This window comes from Haemaphysalis longicornis, unplaced genomic scaffold (genome assembly GCF_048455015.1).
Source record: "Haemaphysalis longicornis isolate Haplotype H1 unplaced genomic scaffold, Haemaphysalis longicornis Haplotype H1 scaffold_7, whole genome shotgun sequence".
Taxonomy (NCBI): Eukaryota; Metazoa; Arthropoda; class Arachnida; order Ixodida; family Ixodidae; genus Haemaphysalis; species Haemaphysalis longicornis.
Window position 1 is genome coordinate 148,297,083 of NW_027526422.1, and position 27,726 is coordinate 148,324,808.

Sequence of the window (27,726 nt, forward strand, 5' to 3'; positions counted from 1 at the left end):
ATGGTTGAACTACTGCGAAATTTGTTTTCCTGTGTACATTGCTTTGTGAGTGCCCGTTGTTGTTTTTTGGTTTTCTGTTTGTGCTTACTATTGTACTCCCTCCCTGTTATGACCCTCAAGCGAGGGTTGACAGTACAAATAAATAAATAAATAAATAAATAAATAAATAAATAAATAAATAAATAAATAAATAAATAAATAAATAAATAAAAATAAAAAATAAACAAATAATAAAATAAATCGAACCGCATTCGCACGCGCTAGAACAAGCGGCAACCGCCTTAGCGAACACGGCGTCTCTAGCGGGAACTCTGCGTCTGTGCTCCCCACTACAGGCAAGAAGGCACGTGAACTGGCGAGGAGAACAGCATGCCACAGATCACGCCATGAACGCTGGGCAGAGTGCACGCGAAGATTGAGCTGGCGAAGTCGGGCGCTCTTTACGAGGTGGAAGCCCACGCGCAGGGCCGAACAACGCCGAGTGATCCTCACGAAGCGCAGGCTCACGTGCACTCGGCTGGGCTGAGTTTTCTGGTAACGCTCGATGGCGGAAATAAACACTAAACAGCTCTGCTGTTAAAAGTGTGCCAAAAGGAATGAATGAATGCAACGCAACTTTACACCTGCAAAGAAGGGTTCTCGCATTTCAGAGCAGCAGGCACGAAAGCAAGCGTTAGTAACGCACGCACTGTACAGGTGGGAGACCAAGAGGCCGTAAACAAATGAGCCTTAGAGGCTCACAGAACCCATCGCACAATAATGCTGACTCCATCAAGGAACTTGCCGTAATAATCATCGTTTTAAACCACATGAATCTATGCTAAATATACAAGTAACACAAGTGCCGGGAACATCCTTACTCAGCTAAGCGTCTTGATTTGCCAAAAAGAACGGTGCAACACCAGCATTTATGCTTTTCACAGTTTGTTCGAGCTATGGTTAATTACAAAGTATAGAGCACCGTGTGGGCGTTCAGGTGCAGCGTTATGGATTCACGCCGTGCAGCTTTTCAGGTGACCGAATTCTCGAAGAAGCTGCATTTCTTCGCCGGGTTCATCGCCGAGCCGACAGGGCAGTGAAAGGCTTTCGCGAACGGCAGGAAGTTCCGGAGCGGCAGGTTGCACCGCCCCGCGTCGTGGCGGCTTCGCCCACACATCACGTGACAGTATGTGAGAAAGAAGATTTGGTGGCCCGAGTAGCTCTCCAGGAAAGGAAGCTGTACCACGTCGACATGGTCTCCTGTTTGGGCGAGGGCCTGCGTGTAGGCGCTGAACGCGGCTTCTAGGGCCGGAAGGTCCGAGAACAGCTCCACGGGCCGTTCTTTGGAAGCGTTTGCGCCAGCAACGCCGCTGTGTTTGTCAGCGGTTTCAGAATTCTCGCGATAGCACTCGAGCTTGCCCTTATAGTCGGAGGTCTTGTTTGGCCCCCACCAGGCGGAGGCGCTGCCCTGGGTGTCAGCGAATGCGCCGGCCATGTCGAAGGAGCGACTGAGCTCGCGCATCAAGTACGAGCCGAGACCACCGAAGTTCATGGAGTATGTTCCATCCAGGGAGTGGAGCGGTGGCTGTAGCGCGGCCATGGACACCTGCAACAAGTTCGGCCAGTAGAGGTACTCGGTGAGCTGACGTGCTATGTCGGTGAGCCGTCTGCGGTAGACGTCCTCGTAGCGCTCAGTCCCCAGGTACCGCCGAAGGGTCTCCGAGTAGAGAATGAAGTATTGAATGAAGCTGAGCTTGTCTGACTTGTGGGCAACCGCCGCAAAATCGTCGTATAACTCGGCCACGCCGTTGTCGGTAAAAAAATCTTCGGTGGGAAACATGTCGATGGTGAGGTTGGAGAGCTTGTGCTGAGCTTTGCGCAAGGCGCCTTTATCTATCCATGGGAGCTTTTTGAGGCTGGATCGTAGTGTTTTCACCAGTCCTCTGATGAAGCTGTTGAACTCTGCACGGACGGAAGAATTGAAACGGTTGCGCACGGACGAGGCTGCGGCACGCATCCCGAGACGCGACTCGACGAACACAGCGCAGACGTGTGGCGCCAATTCGGGGGTGACGTCTCCAAACTTCAGCCGGCGGATGTCACCCTTGGTGGTCCACAAGAACATCTGCATGAAGACCCACGCGATGCCTTCAAGAAGCCTTTCGGGTTTTGCAGCGTACGCCTTGAAAAGCTTGTCAAGTGCTGTTAGAAGCCGGCTACTTTGCACCACGAAAACTGTGTCGTTGGCGTTCAGGTGAACACTGGTGTTGGCGACGTGCTTAGCGAGCAAGTCTTCCCAGAGGTCGGCGCTAACCGAGTGCATGTATCTTCCGAAGGCATAAAGCGGGAACCACACCTGACTGCCGGTCGGGTCGGACGACTGACGGCTGATGTCGTAGAGCGCGTTTTCGGTGTCCCTCAACTCCTCCAAGTTTATGGCGGTTGGTGTCAAGGTGAGTGGTCTGCGATATCAAATTATGAAGCGTAGAATGAGCAACCACTCAGAAAAACGCTTCAACTGCAGCCACAATTTAAGCTCATGAAGCCAAGTTTAACGCCTTTAGAACTGCTTCAGGGCGACCGTTCGAAATGAGGAACAGTGAGAGCTCCACAAGGGGCACCTTGAGTAATCTTTGTGACGATGAGTGGCGACAGCGCGTACCCCGAGCTCCCATACTTAAGCTATTATCTACCTTGGTGAAAAGTTTAAAGGTAAAAGGTTACAAGCCGCGAACGGTGGCCGTCGGGGCGTTGGGCAAGCTCCGGCGGACAGGCGTCCTTTGTGTTTATCAGGCAGGGGGCTCCGGGACCTTACAGAGCATGAGGGTAACCTCAGTGGACCTAATACGTCGTACCCTCGTTCGTAATATGCTGTATGGTAATTCTGAAATCGCCCCTTTCAAATGATCAGGCCCTGAAAAGGGCCCGCACCGAAGCAATCTTCAAACCCCTATCCAACCTCGGTATCACAACCCCTGACAAATTTCGGCGTTCTTTAGTCATGCAGACCGTCGGCAAAGCAACCTCAGTAACTTGTAAATGTGTTTTCGTAATTTCCAAGTTTATTGAAAGTATGGTCGGAAAAAACTATGACCCAAAGAAACACGCGTCTGGTGACTGCTTAGAAGTAAGGAACAGTCTATATGGCTTACACGTCACCAACATCTCACCGAACATTCAACAGCTCCCAAGGTGTTATCTCATAAACTGAACGGATAAATGAAAGTGAAACGGATATTATTGAAGAGTCGCGCGAGCAACGCGCCACGCATCACAACAAGGCGGGATGGAAATGAAATCAAAACCAATCATATTACCTCGAGTTTTGATCGTAGTATACATGCGCAGAATCAGTCAAAGGAGGCTTCCTTCATTGCCAGATAAGACAGTACATCCCAACCCCGCGAGGCTGCTTCAAAAATATCAAAGGTATAGGCATAGTAGCAACAACTGCCGAGGGCAAGATTCTTGTAAAAATGCTCAAAGTACGAACACCAGACACGCCAGTACAACACCACACAATTCTGGTGTTGTAACTGGGATGGGCCCCACGCTGCGTATTCCCATTCCTCTGAAAAAGTCAAGCATGAAAAAGCAATAATCATCATTAAAGTAACGCAAAACGTTTATTCCGAAGCTCGGAAACGGCATTCAATGCTCTGTCAGGACGCTAAACGTTGCTCGCCCGGGGGGTGGGGCGGCGTCAGGTTTTGGTGGCGCCCCAGTGAAGGGACACAGATCTGGTCCCATCCCCGACCCCCAATGGGCTGCTTTGGCTGTCCAGAACGTTGCCCCACAGCGCATAGACTTCGTAGCAGCTGAGGTGGCAAAAAAACGCCGTTGGTAATGGTGGCTTGCCTTCTGCGGCTGCTGCACTGCTTGCTGTGGACACAGTAAGCATGGAAGTGAACCGCCCTGCATCAACTTCCACACCCACACTGCCACTTCAGCCGCCACTGGCACGCACGGCAAACATCAAGGACACCCTCACAGGTTCCCGGCAAAGGGAGCCAGATTCTGCATCTACATGTTTGCTGTCAGACGAAGATATGGACGTAACGCCCACGTCAGCTCGGTCAACTTTTCAGCCACACGACCAGCGTGGCAACGTGACTGTGGGTAGAAACAGGCTCAGCGTATAACTGGGCCTAGCAAAGGCTGAGTGACCAAGATAAAACCACTCACTCAAACGCACACACGTACGTGCTGCATTCTATCTTTAAACATTAATGGCAATACCAAGCATTACAAAGTGGAATATCAAGGGCCTAATAAAAACTTATATGATATACATAAAACTTTTCATAAAAACCAGCTGCAATCCTGTCTCCAGAAAACACACTTACAAATCGGTCCTCTGTGTAAGGAAAGATAGGGACACCTGTTCTCACTCCTCTGGTTCTGTAGAAATAATCGCACAGCCGTCTATTCCCCATGAACTGGTTCCTTTGACAACAAGTCTTGATGTGGTTGCTGTACCAGTAATCTCCAACAGATTGGTAACAAGAGGGTCAATATATATACCCCCCTACTTACGCCTATCGAGTTCTCAACTTGAAACCCTAATTAATCAGCTACCAGACCCATTGATATTGATGGGCGACTTCAACGCCCACAGTAAACTTTGGGGTTCGGAACGTGAAGATGCTCGGGGCCGCCCAATTGAGATATTTATCTTATCGTCTAGAGCCTGTCTGTTCAATGGAAAGAAAGCAACATACTAAAGCACAATTCACAACACCTACTCACACACTGATTTGGCAATTGGTTAGTCCATTTTTTTCTCTTTCTTCGGGTGTAACGTGGACTTAAACCTCTATGGGAGCTTCCAGTTCCCTGTCACACTGAAGGGCTTAACTACACGACAGTGTCATGTACAGGTGCCCCCAAAAGTAAACAGAGCAAGGCTTCGTGAAATTAGAATAATTTCGATTTTATGCTGCGGCTGACATTGAGTATGTGCAGCCCAATTTTATTTAAGAATGACTTTTTTGAAAAGTCGCTTAGAGGTTGCTAGCTAGGTATATGGCAGATAAATCACCTCAGAATCTCTAACCCATGCTCCGCATACTTTTTGGGGCACCTGTACCACAAAAGGTTCAAAGAAACTCTTGCAGAATCTGTGGTTTTCACGCAAAAGTGACTACACTCCTACACCATTTACAGATCGACGAAGCTTGTAGAATATTTACCACACAAGTTCGATGCTGCTAGTAGTTCGGCACTCTAGACATCTAGAAATACATGAAACCCCAGGAGGCCCTGGTGGTACAAACAGTGTCGAGATGCACTTAAAGCGTGAAAAAAGGCCTGGGGTAACCTATGCAGGTACCCAACTGCCCATACCCTCATTGATTTTAAGCATGCCAAGGCACTTGGAAAACGTAATTCCGAGAGGCAAAAACAAAGAGCTGTATGGTTTTTGTACCACCAATTCTTACAAAGACACAAGCAAAGTGTGGAACCGAATAAGAAAGTTTAAAGGCCACAACGTAAAATCAAACAACTTACACAAGCAAAACAAACAATATACCCCTGGTGAACACCAGTGGTGGCACGTTAGAAATCAAGGCAAACACACTGGCGGAGCACTTCGAACTTGTATATAGCTCTTTACACTACACAGATACATTTATGAGGTATAAAACGTCTGTCGAGCGCAAGTCCATTACAGATATAAGCAATCGCCACAAGGCTCTTGCAGCTGCGCATTTTCCCTCCATGAGCTGAAGCTGGCCCTGGCGATTTGTAAGTCATCATCACCGGGCGCAGACCAGATCACATATACCATGATTCAACACCTGCATGCAGACACCCTCGAAACACTTCTGTTTTGTATTTAATAAGATATGGTGGCTGGAAGTTTCCCATGGGCTCGCACAGAGGCAATTGTGGTGGCGATACTAAAACAAGAGAAATATGCATTCTGTGTTCAAAGCTACCGGCCAATAGCCCTAACCAGCTGTATTAGTAAGCTGCTCGAAAAAATGGTTCATAGAAGACATGTGTACTTTTTAGAATACCATGGCATTCTGGATAAGTGAAATGCATGTTTTCTGGCGGTAAGATCTACGACGGACCAGCTTGTGGCTTTGGAATCGTGTGTCAAAGATGCTTTTATCCACAGGCAGCACTGTATGTCGATATTCTTTGACTTGGAAAAGGCGTACGATACTGCATAGAAATACGGCATCTTGCGTGACCTCAAGGCTTACCCTTTATCACAAAACATGCTCAACACTACAAAACCTGAAGAAACTTTTCGCGTAAGGGTTGGAGCATAATTTTCTACAACACAGAGTCATGAAAACGGGGTCCTGCAGGGGGGCTTACTAAGATGCACACTTTTCAGCGTCAAAAGGAACTCGGTTCAAAAGGCACTGCAACCCAATATTTTCTACGTGGTCTATATTTATGACTTTAAATCAGCTACAAATCTTCTAATGTCTTAATGTGCGAGTGGCAGTTACCATCGGGTGCTAAGAAGCTTTCAAAGTGGGCCGATGAAAATGGTTTCATGGTGAATTAAAAAAATAGCAGTTCTGTTTTGTTCTCCAGACAACGGGGCATAAGGCCAGAGGCTAATATTGTTCTGAATAGTGGGACGATTCCATTTAGAAAAAGAACATTCATTTCTCGGTATTGTGTGAGATGATAAGTTGACGTTTATTCCATACATTTAAGAATTAAAAATATTTGCACTATGGCAAAGAATATATTGAAAGTCTTGACCCAGCAGTCTTATTGAGCAGATAAAACGTGTCTTCTGCGTCTCTTCAACAGCTTAATAAGGTCGCGTCTGGACTATGGCAGTGTAATATATGAACTCTGCGGTGTCTGAACTCTGCTCAAATTGAAAGCGAACGTTTCTCCAGTGCGTTCGAACATTTCTCCAGTGCGATTCACCACTTTTTATTTTTACCCTGCACTACTGAACTCTGTCTCGATACCGCACGCCGGCGGTTTCTTTTCATTTGTCTTATTAGTCACCTGACGTATCATGTTAGGCTATCTGCTGGGTAGACCTCGTCAGCACCATTAAACTGCATTCTCTGGGTATATGGATCCGCCAGTAAAACATCCTTAAAAATGTTGAATTTAGTTCTCAACTTGTGGCTCCGCCTTGCGTTGAGTCAATTTGCAGATTGCGAATAGGCCCGCTCACTCCACACACGCATATCATTTTAATGGCACGCTCCAACGAGTTTGTTTCAAGTGTGGGTAACGGCTTTTCGTGCTCCACGTTTTAATTGAATGCCCATTCCGAATGCCGTGAGAAAACGACCCTTTCCTAAAATCTACACATACAACATTACACTACACCCTTCACTTTTCTCAGGAGATAAACCAATGGCCACTGACAAATGCGTTCTAACCTATATTGTAGATATTGTGACGCAAAATGTGACATGGCGGTGAAGGCACAGTTGGTGATAACAGGCAAATACAAGTCGATAGCTAAGGCAGCTCCAATGTCCAAGGAACAGCTCGCACGTCCGCAAGGCTCTCAGCGTCGTTGTCTCATTTTCTAAGCCTATGTACCAGTTTGGCTTCCGACCAGCGCAGTGGCGCGTATGCCTGGAGGAGAGGTTGGCCATAATTGAACACCTGGATAATCTTCGCTCCTTCATTGAAGTCCTTTCCATTGCCAAGGTGCAAGAGCCCGTGACAATATCAACTGCTTAAACTCATATCGTGGAGGGCGTGACTTCGGACGCCCTCAATCTCAAGGAAGGTCCTGATGATTCTTTTGGGTGCACAGGGAGCCCTGCTAGCTCAGCACGCTCTGAGGCTCCAGGCAATATTACGTCTCCACCATAGCCCTCTTTTATCCGCCTTTATGAGCATCTTGAATTTTTAATCTACGGGCGCTCTATGCCCGTATATAAAGATTTTTTAGGCATTATCATATTCGTTTCATACCTTTTTTGTGCCTCAACGTGACATTGAAAGACCACCTAATAGAGTATTGGCGCTCTTAGGTCGTAGATAGCCTGGCGCCACTAAACACATACTACTGCTATTACGACTTTTAGTCAGAGACGGCATATGATGAGTGCAACTGCTATGTTCTATGCCAGAAGTCGCAGGTCAGGGAGAGATCCAGTTGGAGCTACGAAAGTTAAAGGAGTACTGACAAGAGATTTCAAATCTGAGATAATTATCTGGAATTATATAGAAAGCTTCCTTTGTATGTGGACATATCTCCCAGCCGGAGTGAACATGGACATGGATAATGTGAGGCAGATTAAAAAGAATATAAAATATTAAATGCCTCCACCTGTGCCACTAGGTATAACAGGCTTAACCCAATGTTAATATAAAAGAATTGGCCGAGAGGCAAAAGATGTTTTTGACCACCGAAGTGGAAATAAAAAATTGAGCGCATCTCCCCGCGAGGGGGACTCGAGTAAATGCGTCGCATAGGGGGTAGGTGTATTGCGTTAACGTTTAGTGTTTGGGGAGTTGGTGGTAGTGAATGCGTTATATCAGCAGCTTCTTGACGTAGTTTGAATGAGTCAAGGATATAAGGCGCGTTCGTAGCCTCCCATTCTGTGTCGGCTTTGTGGCGCAGTGGGTAGAGCACCATGTACATTGCGTTCCGCCCGCAGGGTGGAGGGATCGAAACCAGGCGCCGGATAGTATTTTTTTTATATAGTGTAGGGGAGAGGGGTGCGGACTACGACTAAGGACGTCAACGCGGGTGACATCGTGAGTTACTGAAATGCTCTGCATTTAATAATAAAAGGGGAAAAGCTACCAGGCGGCACCACAGCCAGGAGAGCGGGCCCGGGGAGACTCCTCTGATCTCCCCTGGGAAGTTGGCGGTTGGGATGAAGGAGAAGGGAAATTGGAGTATAGGAATGGGTTATGGGAGTTTGGGTGGGAATGGCCACAGCGAGATTTTAGATCTAATCCTTCGAGGTCTGAGTCCTATAAAAGGCCCGAGTGAACAGTAACCATTCAGTAAAACATATTTTAAATTAATGAATAACCGAGGCTGTAAATAAATATGTACGCCGCAATCGACCGTCTGATCGGCCGATATGAATACTTGGCATGTCGGCAGACATAGGAGAAAAAAAATAACACGAAAATTTCGTGTGTGTGCTTTTTTAAGGACGATAATCTGCTTTAAGGGACATCAACTGGCGTATGTACAGAGCTATTTGTCGTGCTGCTGTATGCAGGCGGTGGCGGCTGCGTCAACAGGTCGTGGTTACGGCACCACAAGACAGCGTGATGCTATGACTGCATAAGCGTTGCCCGTGGCACTGGGCCTTGTTTAGCCCATAAAGTTTATATCAAAATGAACTCCATGTGTTTAACCGCGGCCGGACTAGGCCAAGAGCGGGTCCCTCCGCTGCAGCATGGCCGTCACCCAATGAACACAAGTGTGGACGTGCTAGGAGCGAGCGTAAATTGCGATTCCCGATCCAGTTAAGAAATTGGTGGACATAATTTCGAGCGTAAAGAGCTCATATTCCCGTCCCGCATAACCCGTGCGTGCACTAACATGACTGTGCAGCGTACGTGATGTGGAAGAGGACGGAGCCCGCGAAGTCGAGGACACGCAGAGCTTCTTCACGTCGCTTCAAGTGCGGGTCCAACGTTCCCCTGGACAGGAAGAACACGGTCTGAGGGCGGCGCCTGTGGTCCGCCAGCACCCTCGTTGTGAAGACCAGGTGGATGTTCCACCGGAGGCCGAGGGACAGGAGGACGTCCAGCGGGTGCGGCGTCGGCGTCTGCGGTAGCTCAGGCCACAGCAAGCCCAGGCTCTTCTTCCACTCCGCAAAATGAGCCAAGGCGGGTGGGAAACTGTCCTTGCTGGGCTCCATGCAAGTCGCATAGAAGGCGGGCACCCAGTCGATCGGCTGTTGGGAACCCGCTTCCTGAGGACGCAAGCAGAGGGACTAAATTTTTCGGGGGATGAAACAAAAACAGGACGTTAAATTTTTCGTGAAGGAAAAGCAGCTATTGCAATGTCCGAGAATACGTCTGCCTAAGCTCGAAATGGCATACAGAAGGGGGCAGTATTCATTGTTCTGCGAACCGGTTTTGGATCATCGTAAACAGCGCTTGAAGACCGGAATGACAAAGGAGGTGACACATGATGGTGGGAACAGGGTGCCAACATGTGTCGTCCATCTTTCACCTTGTCGGTATCTTTAAGTGCTGCATTCCGTGTGCAGAAGGTCATTTGGTGCCGTTGGCATGGCACATACCAGATAACAATATACCCATGGACCAAACAAGCAGCCATTGTCCAGTGGTGCTGTACGTCTACCTACACACTTCATTTTGGGGCGTAACTTCTCCACTTGCTTTATGTGAAGTCGTCACTGGTTACAACTGCATCATCCCGACGCTTGTACACACGAGTTTGTATGCGAGCAAGAGGGGAGGCGATTTCGAAAATATTGTATCGCATGGCGAATATGCGGGCATTCTATTAGAGACCAAACTGTCCGAAGCTTTAGTGACATGAGGCTAGGAAAAGCAAGCCTAGATTGCGCTGCTCGCAGATTGAAGGCATGTCCACAATGACCACTCTGAAAAACTCGTCTTTCCCATGATTTTTGCTACAAGAGATCACCGCTGGAACACTTCGTTTCACTGCAGACCGCTCAGGGCATCCCCGACGTCAGCGACTGCCAATCTGGAGCAGTGTGTCGCACGTATACCCAGGAGTAACTTGCTTTTTTTCTCGACAGCGGCGCTGTTTCCCACAAAGTTTGCGGCGAGCAGTGAATAGTTCCTCTCGACGCATTCGTATGGCACATAAGTTTGAAGAATGATTTGGTAGCTGCCCTTGGGGAGACGAGGAACTTTGCGATCTTGGAGGTTACGAGAACTCGGATGACGCCTTCGATCTCCCTCATCATATCACCATGTAAGGTAATGTTTGCCTTATTGTGAGCGGTGTGTTACATTTCTCCTGTCTGGGGTATAGTTCAACCTGGAAACTGACAAAAAGCCGGTTACGTTGCGAAACACTTCACTGATACTTTTCAGACGCAAGGGCTAGCAAAACCTTGTGAAGGTTAGGTTTTACGACAAGTGCGTGCTGAACACTTTTCATCGGAAACTCAGAGCTTCTGAACAACGTCGAGAGTTTCTGTAGATTGGGAAAACCACATTTTTGATGAACGGCGGTATGCTTGGAAGTAGCAACGCAGCACGCACGGTGGCTGCAGGCCCATGACTGCTTTTTGGGCTGACAGCTGAGTTGGCATGCCAGCGCATGTGTAGCTAGAAGCCATGTGGTCCCTTGGAGACAACTCCAGAGCGTGGTTTGAGACATCCCGGTGTTCAGTTCGTACTCTTCGTGTGGATGCGAAGGAATGGTTGTCGTTTCCGTGGCCCTTGAAAATGAACCATCCTCGCAATGCTCGATTTCCTGACCGTGGTACAAAACGATGGGCCGAAGCGAGTTGTTTGCGACACCATTTAACCGAGATGCGCCAGACAAAAATTAGGCAAAGGCCCGGCAAGCAGGAACGACGAGATGCTGAGGGTATCGCTATGGTGTCAAAATTTGTGTGAACCTAAATTCACCGAACTGTTGCATGCAGAAGCGATTATTTAAACCAGGTTCAGCAATACAGACAGAATAAACTTTCTCTATTCAAAAAAATAAAATAAAATGGAAAAGAGTCTTCGGGGCGGTTTCCTTAGTACAGGACACCTTGAACTCGGGCCGCGACCACAGTTATCTCGACCTGCCGACGCTTATCCTCGAGGGTGGAGCTGGCCACGTCTCTCCCAAAGCTATGGGTGCGATAGAAATTGGAGCGGGAAAGTGGGGCTTGGTCGCAGCCTCCCACAATGTGGCCAAGTGTTCCAAGGGCCTGGCAGAAGCGGCACTATGGGGGGAAACAGATAGGATCCAAAATGTGACTTCTCCTGGGGTGGGGGAAAGGGTTCGTTTGAAGGACACGGGGGAGTTGCTCCAGCTCTCTTGGGAGTTGCTTTAGCCCTGGGGGGGGGGGGTGTTATGTCGCTCTAGTGGGTAGTGTTGTGTGATTTCTTGATACGTGACCATCGTGTGCATGCGCTCAGGCTCACTTCCGGCAACAGCGGCTTGGTGGGATAGTTCTCGCGCCAGAAAATGGGTGGTCTCGTTGCCCGGACGTCGAGATGAGCGGGGGCCCATATGATCTTGATGAAATGGTTTGGGGGGGACTTGTGCAAGAATCTTTAGGGTTGTGCGCTGAGTTTTACCGTTGATAAAATTTTGGCAAGCCTGCTGCGAGTCGGTGATGATGACAGTAGCTGTGGTTTGACTCACAGTGAGGGTATGGCCGCTTCCTCTGGTTGCAGTGGGTTGTGGTGTGGTATAGCGAGACTTGTGGTGTTGTCCCTTCATAAGTACAACAGCGATCGTTGCCTGAATCCCGGGCGTGGGGCGACATCTCAGTAGGCAGTGTCGGATTCGTTTTCCTATTGCCTCGAAATGTCTCTGGCTTTGGCTTCTCGTCTGCCTACGTGCTGCACAGGGTGCATATTGCGTGGTAGAGGGGGAAGATGAGGCTTTGGCGGGTAGTCTGTGGGATGCGTCTTAGGTCGGGAGGTGAATGTTGAAGTGGGACTGAGTCCGAGGCGGGAGAGAATAGCGCCAGCCGCTTTTGTGGTTCCCAGTCGCACTCTTTGGCTTCAGAGGTAGGCCTCAATAAATAATTCTGCGGTGTTTTGGATGCCAAGCTTGAAGAGTTGTCTGTGGAGGTGCTTTTTGGGAGTTCGATGGCTTGCTAGTAGGCTTTCCAGATTATTGTGTCTACTTTCTTGAGTTCTGCAATGGACAGAAAAGCGTAGAGTATAGAGTAGGTTATCCTGGATATGATGAATGCTTGGACTAGTCGAAGCATGTCCGCCTCCCCATAGGTCACGTTTTTGAGGAAATGCATCTGATAATGTGGGCGACTTGTTTTGTGGCGTGTCTCAGCTTGTTGATTAGAAAAGAGGATACGCGGTCTGCTTGGAAAGTCATTCCAAGTATCTTGATGTGTTAAGAGGGGATGTTGGTATGCGAGACATGTGCATGTTGATCGTCGGAGATCCAGGTGGTTGATTTTTTCGAGGGGAGACCAGTATCAGTTCAGACTTCTGTGGGCCATAACTAAGGCCACGATTGAGCGTAGAGGTTCACTACGTCTGCTGCCTCCTTCAATCGGTTCTCAATCTCCCCTATAGAACCAGTGGAAGACCAGATGGCAATGTCCGCATACAGGCCGTGCTGGATACCCGGTATGTCGTTTAGGACGGAGGGAGGGTAGGCCGAGTAGGGCGATGCTATACACCAGGGGGATAGGACTGGACTGCCATCTGACCCTGAGGTGTACCGCGCCCACGCAGAGAGATCTGCGGCGTGGTTCCCGACCCTGTGGATGGCTTGTCTGTTGGTGAGAAAGTCTCGGACGCATTGGTCAGTTCTTGCGCCGAAACCGAGGGAGTTGAGTCGAAGCAAGATGGTGGTGTGCTTCACATGGCCAAAGGCGCGTTCGAGGTCTAGTGCGAAAATGCCTGTAGGAGAATTTCGTGTGGCCCGCGGCATTACCTTCTCTTTGATTTTGAAATAGGATGTCCTGCGTGGAAGAATTGGGGCGGAAGCCTACCTAATTACCGGGAAGCTTTCATGTGTCTTTTAGGTACGTTTGGAGCGAGTTTAGGGAGATATGCTCCAGAAGCTTCCTCACGCAGGATGCCAGGGAAATGGGACCTAAATTTTTGATGCTGGAGGGTTTGCGTGTTTTCGGTAATTAGGCGGAACTCTGCCGTTTTCCATTTAGCTGGGAGAATACCAGCCCGCCATATTTGGTTAAGGTAGGAGGTGAGGTCTAATAGAGACTCATCGTCCAAATTCACCAGAACCTTGTTTGAGATTTCGTACATGCCCGTTGCCGTGTTCCTGCGGAGACCGGTAACGGCTGCCGCGACATCATGTAGATAGAGCTCCTCATCAAGTAGGGGGTTTGGGCTACCAGTGAATGGTGGGAGCGGCTCTAAGTAGTGTGGACGTACCGAGTCCCGAAGGTATCGAGCTCTGCCATATTCCCGGGGTGTTGTTGGGTGGCAGTCATGTGATGTGCCATGGGTTCAGCAAGCGTGGTTGTTGTCCTCGAAGTCGTGAACAATCACAGGCGACTCACGAGAATAACAGTAAGCGCAGAGCAATACCAAGCAGCGTCTGACAAGCCAAAATGGAGGCGCGTGCCGAGGTGATGTCACGCAACGTTCTGCGATGTGGAGGAGTACGCTGAACCAATCTACAGCCTTGGCCGGGCTTCGAAAAAAACGAGCAGAATCACTACGCATGAAGGCAAAAAATAGAGACGAAAAAACACTATAAAATTAAAAAAATAGTATATAAACAAGCATATAAAATAATATTTGGGGGCGTGATATTGTTGACCTGCGTTTTACAGAGTGCGTATATCATGTCCGCATTTGGTGATGTGCTTGCAAGGAAAAATTACTTTCCTGCAGGGTACATTCGACAACGGTTTTTTGCGGCAATATCGTAAATATGTGTACAATTCCTGATATAATTGGTTTGTTAGGTTTTATCGATTTTGTTTGGAGGGGGATACCAAATAGCTTCCGGTACCTATGTTAATGAAAAAAAAGCAGAAATTGGCAGCAAAATATAGAGGTAAACTAGGTATAAGACCTTGTTCATATATGGAGACAGTACTTAGGAGTATCCAATGTGAAGATGAGTCTTCTTTGGTATTCCGCGAAATAACTTCCTAGGCATAGACATTCCACACCACGGACACCCATTGTTGAACGTTTTGCCTCATGGTTTAATGTCCATTAAATCCGATTATCACAGGGTTTTGGGTGGACATCGTAGCACAGAATGTTTTCACAAATATACTGTTTTCACATGTTTTCACAAATAAACTGACATATTGAAATTCATGTATAGGGAACCTAAAGAAAGCATCGGAGTAGGCTGCACGCGACGCTCGCTACCTTTTAACAACGATGCTATTGTAGCTGGCCGTTATGGGTGGCACGTAACGTGTTAAAAATACCAAGAATACGCCGAGCGCGCGTGAGCGCGTGCCTCGTGACGACCGCTGAGCGTCCCCGGCTCGCGCAGTGGCATCATAAAAAAAATTGCGAAAACTCCGGGGAGCGCCAAGCGTCGCCTAGCGACCAGCAATGCCATATCCGTCCAACACCTTCTCCACGGAATCTTGACGCGAATCCAGGAGCACCGCGCTTGCCTCGTGCACGTACGCGTCGCCACTGCGCCCCAGCTGTCGTCAAGCGCTTCCGCGCATGTAATGCTTGGAATAAGAACACGACGATATCGATGCGTATGGCGATGACTATTAGTAGCACAGTACAAATAGATGACGGAAGATGTAAGTAACCAAGCTCAAACTTGTACAAATGCGTGGCGGCGAATTCTTCTGTGCTCACGTAGAAAGAAATCCCGCAACTTCACTATGGTTGAAGTCTTACGCGACTTTGCGCAAGCTTTACCAGTATTTTTTGAGCCGGAATCATTAAGGTCCCCGGTGGCGGCATGATGCGATTAACAAGTACTCAAGGATACGCCGCCGCATCCCCCCCAACACCAGCCGGGTTGCTACCTGTTGAGTGGCAAAGGTGTTTCTAGCCCAGTTGTCGTACCGCTTGCCCCATTAACCGAAAATGCTTACACTAGCAATGTAATACAATAAGCAGAGAAAATGCATTTAAGTGTGCCGATTGTATGATATAGTGTTCTTGCAGAAAAACTGGAAAGCTACTTGGTGGCCCTGCTTCGCACTTTAAAGATGCTCAAACCGGAAAGCGTGGTAATCAGGCTATGTTGTGGCTGGAGTCTAATCCACGCCTTCAACTCCCTCAGAGTAGAGAGCGATCCATATACACTAGGGCTTATGCCTACCAGACCTTTACTCAAACACGAATTACAAATGCGAGAGAAAAGACTTGAGCCCGAGAAAGGCGTGAGCGTACCTCTCTGAGGTTGTGGAGGACCATCCCGGCTGCCTTAAAGCGCATGTGTTCGGCAAAGAACAGGTTGGAAACGCGACCCCAGTTTCCGCAAACGTATTCGTAGAAGTCTTGGCACGGATCGGCCTCCCGATTGAACGCCTGGAGGAGTTGGCTGGCGTGCTCGAGACAGCCCTGCATGCAGCCGGCCGCACGTTGCTTGAGGCATAGAGGCCAGTCTCAGGAGGTCTGTGGACTGCCTGACGGATACAGTGATATTTTTTAATTAACGAAACAGTGCTACATTCGGTTATGTACTGCTTTCTTGCTGCACATGTATTTACGGATTTTTTCGTGCTAACTAGTATGACATACCCTAAACGTGCTAGCAGTTACAGTAGTGAGGGAAGATTTTTAGCAATACTCAGTTGCCTTATAAACTTTGTAGATTGAAGTTTCTTTTGAGAAGGTGTGGTACCCGTGTCTTGAGATGGCGTGCGCAGCGTGCTCAGGAAATCGAGGCACCACTCTCATGTAAAAATGGCTTATGGCCGTGTATGGAACAAGTAATGGGTAGCTATGACCGCCTATGGTTCCTATGGTCACCCATAAAAGGGCAGAAATTAGGCTATAGGTAGCTATTGAAGTTTTTATGAATTCTGCAATAAAGAATTGTAAACAAGACATTTCTCTTTGGATGATTTTAGAACATCTTAGTGCGTTTAGTCTATAGAGTCACAGCTATTCAGGTTACTGTAGCCAGCTAAAGAAATATGTATCGCTTTAGTGCTATAGACCAGCTGCGACAAAGCTCTTTTGGCTGGCTATAGACCATTGTTTTGCTTTAAGTGGTGGCATCTGGGAACCGCATTCCTTCTCCCGTGGAGTCCACTTTGAGATTAGTCATTGAAATAGGGGGACAGCGACCCACGCCAGACCGAAGGAGGCACAGAAAGGAAATTGTGGGTTGCAATGAAAAGGTAGAGGGGACACCCCTGCTTCCTGTTTTATTTTCGGTTGTTTGTTTGGCACACTGGTTTTGGCGATGAGTACCGAAGTACACGGCGGGATCAGGGTAAGGCGTTCTGCGTTGTGTTAGTATTCGTGCACACAGCTATGGTAGTGACAAACAATTTTCCCTGAGTACTGAGAACAGATATAGTTTTTTTTCGGATGAAGAAAACAAAACGCTAGGCGATGTTGTATTTACCAATTAGAGTAATTACCAGCGAACCAGTTAGAAAAAGGTTGAAAGATGGGCACGTATCTCCGCACTATTTGCTAGCGCGATGGACATGCTTATACCAGGATGTACTCAGCCAGCCACATCTCGTCTCCTTGCTCATGTGCTCGGGCAGGGCACGTGTTGCCTGGTCCTGGGAATTTACGATTCAACCGCAATGTGTTCGTGTAGATGGTGTGACGCCAAGCAAATGTGTCGCTTTTCGCTGTCGTAAATTCCGGTGTTTACGGTAACAATGTTACGATAATTTCAACATCAACTTGAAGTCATCCGAAAATGGATACCTGCGATACCGCGACAGGAATTTCATCGTACGCAAAGTTCCGTTCAATTCGTAAAGTTCCTTACGAATTGAAGAGGCTGTATAGTGCGAGAAAGGCAGGACTTTTTTGGCGTTCAAGAATACGCTTCCAAACTACCGTGCACCACATGGGAATTGCAACATACACAGAAATGAAGATCTGGCCGCGGTGATGGGGCAAAGATTTTTTTTCGCGTACTCAGAAAAAATACAAGCAACTAATTGAGGGGACTTGGAAAACGTTTGTTATTACTGCATTGTGTGTGACCATCTTCATTGTTTTAGAAAGAGTGCATTTCCATTTTAGCAACCGTACCTGCAGCTTTGTGCGTTGAGTACTGAGTGTAATGAACGACTTCTGTGGGCTCTCTTTTCTGTGGACTACCCAGCACCTGTAGGTATTTGTGTCTCGGCGGGCGTTCGAGGTGAATGTGCCGCGTAGTCTGGCAGTCGAGCGGGTAACGTAAGCGTGAGCCAGAGTATTTCGATCGGTGTCTGTGAACAATTGTTTACTTGTGGCGAAGTAGCGTAGATTGTAGCCCTTCATGTAATGAATGGGTTGAATAAACCCCTTTGTTTTACTTTCCTTGAATGCCTGTGTTTAAGCCTTTTGTGATGGAAAAATGGCGAAGTGTTGGCAATCGCAACCTGGTACTTCCTCTATATCGCTGAAGTGTTCACGGAGCAGATATTACAGAATGCAGCTAAGCATACAATTTAACTTCCACAGGAGAAGTTCGCGACTTTCCCAAGGCTATATGCCATCATGGCAGCGGGCTGGTGATTTCTCAACGGCTACTGCTGTCGGTGTTTCCAGTAGTGGTGATTCTCTTCTGGCTGCCGTTCATGCAAAAATATCGTATGGTGGGCTATTGAGGAAACTTTTTTATGGTTGTCTTTAGCTTTTTGGCCCGATTATCCTTAGCCGTTTTATGGCTGTTTCTTAGTGAATTCTATCGACATTCCTATGGGTGTTCAGCTTCTGCTATAGCCATAGCGATATCGAAAGAAGAGCTAAAGACAACCATATAATCGGCTATAGAAGCAGCTAAAGACATCCATAGGAATTTCGATACGAATATCTAAAGACAACCCTAAACCGGCTATAGAAGAACCTAAGAAACCCATAAGAATGTCGATACGAATATCTAAAGACAACCACAAAACCGACTATAAAAGACTCTCAAGACATCCTTAGGAATGTCGACACGAATAGCTAAAGACAGCCATAGAATCGGCTATAGAAGAAGATAAAGACACCCATAGGAATGCCGATACAAATAGCTAAAGCCAACCATAAAACCGGCTATAGAAGAAGCTAAAGACCCCCATAAGAATGTCGATACGAACCACTAAATACAGCCATAGAAATGTATTATTGGGCAAAAAGCTTAAGACAACCATAAAAAGAATGTTCTATATCCGACCATACAATATTTTTGAATGGGCTGCAGCCGGAAGAGAATCACCACTACTTGAAACACCAACAGCAGCAGCCGCTGAGAAATTACCAGCAGGCTGCAATGACGGCATATAGCCTTGCGGATCTCTAGAAAGTCTATTGTAGCACTTAGGTTGTGTGCCTAGCTGCATTCTCTAATATATGCTTCGTGAACACTTCAGCGATATAGGGGTAGTGCAAGGTTGCGATTGCAAACACTTCGCCAGTTTTCATTTACAAAAGGCTTAAACATAGGCATTCAAGGAAAGTAAACCAAGAGGTTTATTGAACCTATTCATTGCATGAAGGGCTACTATATACGCTACTCCGCCGCCAGTAAACAGTTGTTCACATACGCCGATGGAAGCACACAGCCCACGCATTCCAACACTCTGGCTGACGCTTACATTTTTCGCTGGACAGCCACACTACGCAGCACATTCCCCGCGAACGCCCACCGAGCCACAAATACCGACAGGTGCTGGGTAATCCACAGAAACGAGAGCCTACAGAAATCGTTTATTACACTCAGTACTCAACGTACAAAGCTGCAAGTACCGTGACTAAAATGGAAACCCACTCTTAATAAAACAATGAAGACGGTCGCACACAATGCAATAATAAAGGCGTTTTCCAAGCCCACTCAATTAGTTTCTCGTAAGTTTTCTCAGTTCGCGAAAGAATAGTTATCTTTGTTGCAAGGCCCATGTGGTGCAGGGTAGTTTGGAAACTTATTATTGAACACCGAAAAAGTCCTGCATTTCTCGCACTATACAGCCTCTTTAGTTCGTAAGATCACTAACCCTGGAGTTTTGCGTACGATGAAATTTCTGTCGCGGTATCGCAGGTATCCATTTTCGGATGACTTCAAGTTGATTTTGAATTTATCGTAACATTGTTACCGTAAACACCGGAATTTACTACAGCGAAAAGCGACACATTTGCTTAGCGTCACACCATCTACACGAACACATTGCGGTCGAATCGTAAATTCCCAGGACCAGGCAACACGTGCCATGCCCGAGCACATGAGCAAGGAGACGAGATGTGGCTGACTGAGTACATCCTGGTATAAGCATGTACATCGCGCTAGCAAATAGTGCGGAGATACGTGCCCATCTTTTGACCTTTTTCTAACTGGTTCGCTGGTAATTACTTTATTTGGTAAATACAACATCGCCTATCGTTTTGTTTTCTTCATCTGAAAAAAACTGTATCTGTTCTCAGTTCTAAGGGAAAGTTGTCTGTCACTATCATTGCTGCGTGCATGAATTCTAACACAGCCCTGAATGCCTGACCCTTCTTTTCAACGAAAAGTTTGCTTAGCACGGCCGGGCTACAGCGTCGACGCGCGCTGCGCGCAAGCCGCCCCTCTACCCCGGCAGTTTCCTTAGGTACCCATTTTAAAACCAGTGTGCCAAACAAACAGCCAAAAATAAAAGAGGAAGCAGGGGTGTCCCCTCTACATTTTCATCGCTTCCCAGAAAATCCTCTCCGTGCGTCCTTTGGTCAGGTGTGGGTCGCTGTCCCCCTTTCTCGATGAGTAATCTCAAAGTGTTATCCGCGGGAGGAGGCCTGCGGTTGTTCGCAGCTGCCACCATATTTCTGACCGTGTGCGCATGTACTGTGGGCCGCGAAAGTTTTTACAAATTTTCTTCGACACTGAGAGTGCCGGTTTCAGAGAATCCCGCTTTTTTATTTGACCGCGGCAGCGAAGGACCGCAGAGGAAGACTTCTCCGAACGTAAACGTTTTTTGTTCAAGGTTCATTTGCAAGCTTTGCCGACGCGCAGTATCCAATGTTGCAACCTGAATTTGAGCGTTATTCAGCAGTTGCGTTTAATTGTACTTTTCCCGTATTGTTGGTACAAGTGCCTAACGTTATTGAACAAATACTTTCATATAACGGGCGAATCAACGTCATCATCGTTATCTAATCTGTGGTTTAGATGTAGCTAGGTAAATCACGAGTTTATGAATTTCGCTTCCTAAGTCACATTGAAACTAGCAGAATAGAATTTAATTGTTGCTCGAATTATACATTTATAGGCTAACACTTTTGTATTAGCGGCTGGAGACTTGGAAGCATAGGTGACTGTGTCGTTAGCTAAAGAAGCTTTTATGGATGCGGGCGTGTAAATTCTGCGCCAAACGCTTTCCTAATGCCGGCTAAATGTCCCTAATCGTCGTTGTCAGCCGCAGAAGCTTTTATGGCTGCCTCTCTTTAGCTTTGGGGAAAATTCTCTCAAATAGCTGGCAAAACACAGCTGAATGGTTCCAGGTATGTGGACTTAGAGCTAGACAACGGCCTATATCCAGCAAAACGAGCTTTTATGGCTTTCTCTCTTTAGATTTAGGACAAATTCTTTTCAATAGCTGCCTAAAGACAGCTGAATGGTTTTGAGTCTGTGGAGTTAGAGCTAAACAACGGCCCATACCCAGCGAAAATAGCTTTTATGGCTGTCTCTGTTTAGCTTTAGCACAAATTATTTCCAATAGCTTGTAAAACACAGCTGAATGGTTCCAAGTATGTAGTCGTAGAGCGAAACAATGACCAATGGCCAGCCAAACGAGCTTTTATGGATTTCTCTCTTTAGCTTTAGGATGAACTCTTTTCAATATCAATACCTGGCAAATGATATCTGAATGGTTTTGAGTCTGTTGAGTTAGATCTAAACAACAGCCCATAGCCAGCCAAAAGAGCTTTTGTGGCTGTCTCTTCTTAGCTTTAGGACAAATTTTTCCAATAGCTGGCAAAAGACAGCTGAATGGTTTTATGTCTATAGACTTAAAGCTAAAAAATGGTCTATAGCCAGCCAAAATAGAATTGTCACGGCTAGACTATATAAATAAAGTCATACATATTTCTTTAGCTGGCTACAGTAACCGAATAGCTTTTACTCTGTAGACGAAACACTCTGGGATGTTCTATAATCGTTTAAAGATAATTGTATGGTTTACATTCTTTAGTGCAGGATGTATTAAAACTTCAATAGATAGATATAGCCTAATTTATGCCCTTTAATGGGTAACCATAGGGATGCATAGGCGCCATAGCTTACCATACATTTTTCCATAGACGCCCATAAGGCATTTTTGTATGTGAGGATCCAAAGGCCCCAACTCATATTTTCATGTTTGTTCAACCTGCCACCATAGTGTGCCTCAGTGAGATAAACACGTCGATACGGGCGTATTGTTGATAATAATGAAGCATCCCCTGGGCTGCACGCAGCTTGCGAAATCAAACTGTGAAAACAACGTGGGGAAATTGATCCTTACCGTGGTGTTGCAGGTCCGAAGCGGGTGCGTCATGCCGCCGGATTTCAGCTGCATCACCAGGATTGCAAGCACCGATGCCAGCAGGGTGACGCCCGCCACTGTGGCCGCGGTGATCAGGGTGCGACGCTCTGTTCGGCGTGCTCGTTGCACCTCCTGCACCAGAAGCAACCATACCCGTCTCGTTTGACCATGGCTATCACATCTCTCCGGCAGTTTAAATTGTATAACATATTAAAGCCAGGTTGTTTTGTTTTGCTTGTATTTTAGGGTGGCACTGTACGTGGGCTATAGATTTTTGTCCCTGTGAAAAAAGCCGCGAACAAAACTCCCAGGTTTCGCAATGCCTTTGAAGCGCGACGCCTTCCACAGCACACGCTCTGACTCAGCAGTAGCGACTGGTGGCCGTAGGGCCAGTGCATAGCACATAAAGCAAGAGAGCAAAAGCACGAAGACCAGCGAGACAGGCACCGAGATCCACAATTGTAGTAAACTCTCCAATACATTCGCGGCACGAATGATCCCCTACGCTACTCGTAGGAAACTCGAAAGCGTCTGGTGGAAGCGGCTCGCAAAGCTAATCGTGTGAAGCGGCACGAGGACGCAGCGCTCGATAGCGCGCTGTAGAACCACTAAATTAGCTACACTGAAGAGTATGGTCCCTAGAAATATTTGCTACTCTGCCGTCCGCGGGCCTTCTTTATGGAGAGGCGTGTCCGCGCCGCTGATGCACGGACAGCGCTGCGCAGAGGGCGCTGCGAGCGATCGCAGCGCCCGAGCGGCGGGAGCGAGAGCGGCCGCGGGCCGGCCTGTGCCGCGCGCTACTGCCGCGGAGAAGCGGGCGCGCATGGGGGTTTGACGGCCAGTTAGAGCGGTGAAATCCAGCGGCTCGGGGTACATCAGCTCACAATTGAAGATGCGATGGAACTACTATAGGTCCTTTTAATTTCGGTGGCCCGAATTTTAAATGCAGAGCATTTCAGTAACTGACGATGTCACCCGTGTTGACGTCCGTCGAAGTCCGCACCGTCGTTGTACGCACCCCTACCCCTACACTATATAAAAAAAAAATACTATCCGGCGCCTGGTTTCGATCCCTCGACCCTGCGGGCGGAACGCAATGTACATGGTGCTCTACCCACTGCGCCACAAAGCCGACATAGAATGGGAGGCTACGAACGCGCCTTATATCCTTGACTCATTCAAACTACGTCAAGAAGCTGCTGATACAACGCATTCATTTCCACCAACTCCCCAAACACTAAACGTTAACGCAATACACCCACCCCCTATGCGACGCATTTACTCGAGTCCCCCTCGCGGGGAGATGGGCCCAATTTTTTTTTCGCGAATCGGGCTACGGAGCCTAGGCTATTTGCGGCCGCTTACCTTCGCGAGTCAGACCGAAGGATAAAACCGCAGCAACGAGAGTAGCTGCTTCGCTACCGCCGTTGGAACCATTATTTCGCGCATTGTTGAGACAGTGAGATCACGTTCCAAGAGAGCCCGGCGGCGCCACACGCAGTGTTTGTTCTAATTGTGAAAACTGCTGGCTTATACCCGAACGTCATGCATGATGAATTGAAGGTGGTCTGCATGTACCCGTCCTGGCTGGCTCGAGAAAAAAAAAAAAAGATGTAGTGAAATGCTTTACCAAAAAACCCGTTCCTAAATACTTCTGGCCGTGCCCTCCCACTTCCCCTAGGGGGGAGTGTGCAAAGCAAGGCATATGGTCATTGGATTAAATAAGCCTTAAGAGCTTATCTTTTTAATTTCAAACAGCCGCAAATAAAAGTATTGGCGATAACACAGATATTATCTTCTGTTGCTTTTCTTGCGTGTATCTCGCGATTCTCTCCGAGTATGCGGCGATCAAAAAAAGAAAAAAGAACGCCCTGTGTAATTAAGAATGCAAGCGCAGTTACTGTTTGGCAGCCTGATTCTAGTGAAGAAGTTTCTGGCGCTCCTCAAGTTAGCGAATTTTCCAAATCGTGGAATTCACAAAAATTACACACGCGCAAAATGGAAGCTAGTACCACAGTTTCTACCTGTTATTGAAAGTGCCAAAAATATCATATGCGTGCGTACATTCTTTTTACGTTTATTCGGCATTTACATTTAATAGATATTCCCAACTGAGGAGGCAGCGTTAGACGTGCGATGGGGCCTAATTAATGAACGATGCGAAGTGGTCAGATTCCGTTCAAGCTTCAAAGCGTATACAGTAATCCCTCGTTATAACAAAGTCAGCAGGCCGGCGGAAAATTTTGTTATAAGCGGTATTTCGATATAGGCAACCGCTCGAGAAAGCTTAAGTAATTGAGCTTTACTTGCACCACAACTGCAAGGAACTAAAACACAATGTATTCAGAGAAGAAAAACTTTATTCGAGTGCAAAAAGGGAAGTAAGTTTTGGCTGTTTCAAGATTTTGTCGGGCACGAGCAACCCCATCTCCGATTTGACCAGCAATGCATGAGGCCCTGGTCGTCGCCCATAAAAGTGGCAGTGGCTGTGACCAATTTATAGGGAGGCGTGCGGGCGTCACGGAATGATACACGAATTTCGCGCTGGAAACCGCCGCAAATGCCGTGGCTAGAGTCTAGGGTTGAGCTTGTTGCGCTCAAAAAACGATTACCAGCTCACTCTGCATGGGTACACAGCGCAATCATGAAAACTGACGGTTTCCGCACTAGAGGCTTAGCATAATCACTGGGCAAATTTTCCTCGAGGTGTGCAGCCGTCAAGTTTGCAAAACAAGCGCTTTTCGGCATTCCCTCGTCAACGACACTGCTAATTTTACGGTTCGAGTGTCGGTGTTCGCACGCCGTCGCGCCCACGCCATTGACCAATGTCTAGGAACAAAATTTAAGGACCGTACCACGCAGTTCGACCGTTTGTCTAAAGTCGTGTGGCGCAAATTGAGCATGAACTGACCCCGGAAAATCGCCGGGGAAAGACCAGCTTGCGTTGACCGGCCATATTGACCGCCTGACTTGCCTATGGGTCGCCGCCGATGCACGACGCCTCCGCTCGACACTTCGCTCTAAGCGGGTCAGACTCTTCGAGCGCTTCGAGTAATGCGGCCTAAATAAGCATGCGTTTGGGCTGGGACCAGAAGAAATTTCGAATAAAGCGATATTTCGAATAAAGCGATCCTGTTATAAGGAGGGAATACTGTATTTGACTCCCAAGCAAAGAGAAGTGAGGATGGTTCCAAAGCGCCTCAAAAAAAAAAAAAGAAATGAAGCGCACACACACAACACAAATATTTTCACGCGCTTATTTATCCACGAGGTCGGGGGTTCGATTCCGGGCCGTGGCGGCCGCTTTTCTGATGGTGGCGAGAAGCAAAAACTCCCGTGTGTACGTGATTTAGGCGCATATTAAAGATCCCCAGGTGGTCAAAATTATTCCGGAGGCCTCCACAACGGCTCGACTCATCGCCTGGGTTGCTTCGGCGCGTTAAAACCTACAATCAATCCACTATATATCACCGGCAGTGTACGGTGGTGGTATACACAAAAATGCTTCTTTGTTAGGCAACTTAGTCGAAATACCGCGTGATGTGCCCCAGCTAGCAAAAGATTCAGTGCCGACAGCGTTTCCGATGCCCCCCAGAATGTGTCGAAATTTTAAGTGCGAATGCACTTCTTAAGCGAGCCTGAAGCGTCCGCCGCCGTCCGCATTCCGCCGCCGTCCGCATAGCAACAGCTGCGGGTGCGCGCGCTCCTCGTCTTCCTTGGCAACGGGGGGAGATGGGCTCGCGCTGCCTGGCCGCTGACATGGCACATACCCACGTGGGGGATTGGCCAGGAATCTCCTCGTCTTCTTTGGCAACGGGGGGAGATGGGCGCGCGCTGCCTGGCCGCTGACATGGCACATACCCACGTGGGGGATTGGCCAGGAATCGGGCGTGAGAAGGGCTAATGCACCCCGCGCTGCCTGGCCGCTGACATGGCACATACCCACGTGGGGGATTGGCCAGGAATCTCCTCGTCTTCTTTGGCAACGGGGGGAGATGGGCGCGCGCTGCCTGGCCGTTGACATGGCACATACCCACGTGGGGGATTGGCCAGGAATCGGGCGTGAGAAGGGCTAATGCACCCGCTTAAAGGAGCCATGAAGACAAAATACAAGTTGTGTTTATTAGAAAGACTGCTTAGTCCCGATAACAATGATACCAATATCATCGCAATCTTCGAACAAATAACGGAGATATTAAAAAAAAATGTGTGAAGCAGTCGCGACCCCCTAGCCAATTTCCCGCAACTTTTCTATGACGTCACGGAACCTTGTTTGTGCGATTGGCGGCCGCCTAACTGACCTGTCACGACGACACATGTCTGGACGTTTGTAATGGGGCCTCTAGTTCCATTTGACCGCATCACTTGAATGCTAACGTCCCGTTAACGCACTGAAAATCATGTTTTATTGTAGGCCCGTATGACGTCATTCTTGCTCATAACACGTCACTGTGGCGCGCAATTTGAAAGTTTTTAAATACTTCTTGCTTTTTTTCGTTAAAAAAACATCTTCTGTGGCTGTAATGGAGCTGAGTGAGATACTGAATCCTAGTTCTTTCAAATTAAACACAGTTGTATTTTCTCTTCATGGCCCCTTTAAAGGAGTACTGACACGAAATTTCAAAGCTGAGATCCGCTCTAGCAATCAAGTACAACGACAACACAAATAGGTCTCTGTGAATAAATTCATCTTTCTTTCTTTGTAGTTGTGTGTGTGTGTGTGATCTCTCTTTCGCGAACATTACCGAACCGCGCAAATTCAACTCATGCATTCGCACTTTCACATTCTTCCCCTCGGGGAAATGCGGGGAATTTTTTCCCTGGAAGACGAGATGGAGGATAGAGCGCAGTGACACGATTCCATGGTTTGGCGGCTCGATCGTTCTTAATTCGCAAAAACATACTGGCATCAATTCATGCTTCGGTAACAAACTCTTCGTATTCGTAGGAACCAATTTATTTGGCTAATCTGTATTGTGAAGGACGAAAATTCGCCCTTAAAATCGGCTGAAAGCGCCCATACCTACGAATGCAGCACAGCGAAGCGCCGTCCGCTGCACTGCTCCCCACGCCGACACTGGCCGGTCGCGCTCCGACTGCGTGTCGCGCCGCCGCTGCATGCATCACGGAGGAGCCCCCTTCGCGGCCGCCGGACGGCAGAATAACACATATTTCTAGGGACCATACTTAAGAGTAACGACACTGACGCATGGCGGCAGCCATTTTGGTGCCTGACGCCAGAGTGGCCGGCTTTATTCGACCTATTGCTCTAGTTCACTATACTATTGCGGCCGGCATTGACGGGCGGAATTGGTCCGGGCGCCGCTTGGCAGCCATGTCAGCTGTGTTTACTTTTCGAGGATTTCGAGCCTGCCCACCGGTTCGACAGGGTCACGCTCGGTTACACTAGCGTTGCTTATTTAGTGGATCTATGTTACGGTAGAGCCACTACATAAGCTACGCTTTACTAGTGGCTGTAGGTTATGCTAGGCCGCCGTCGTTCTTT

At 47.9% G+C, this 27,726-nt stretch overlaps 1 protein-coding gene across 1 annotated transcript in view; it reads right to left on the reverse strand.

Annotated features, from left to right (window-relative positions):
• Positions 1-1,009: 1,009 nt before the first annotated feature.
• Positions 1,010-27,726, reverse strand: part of LOC144146593 (neprilysin-2-like) — a 42,050-nt gene continuing 15,333 nt past the window's right edge. Inside the window, exons 2-5 of the mRNA XM_077678533.1 lie at positions 22,200-22,352; positions 15,958-16,128; positions 9,514-9,872; positions 1,010-2,441 (exon numbers count right to left, since the gene is read on the reverse strand). Of these exons, the coding sequence (XP_077534659.1) occupies positions 1,010-2,441; positions 9,514-9,872; positions 15,958-16,128; positions 22,200-22,352 (2,115 nt within the window). The remainder of the gene's footprint in view (positions 2,442-9,513; positions 9,873-15,957; positions 16,129-22,199; positions 22,353-27,726) is intronic.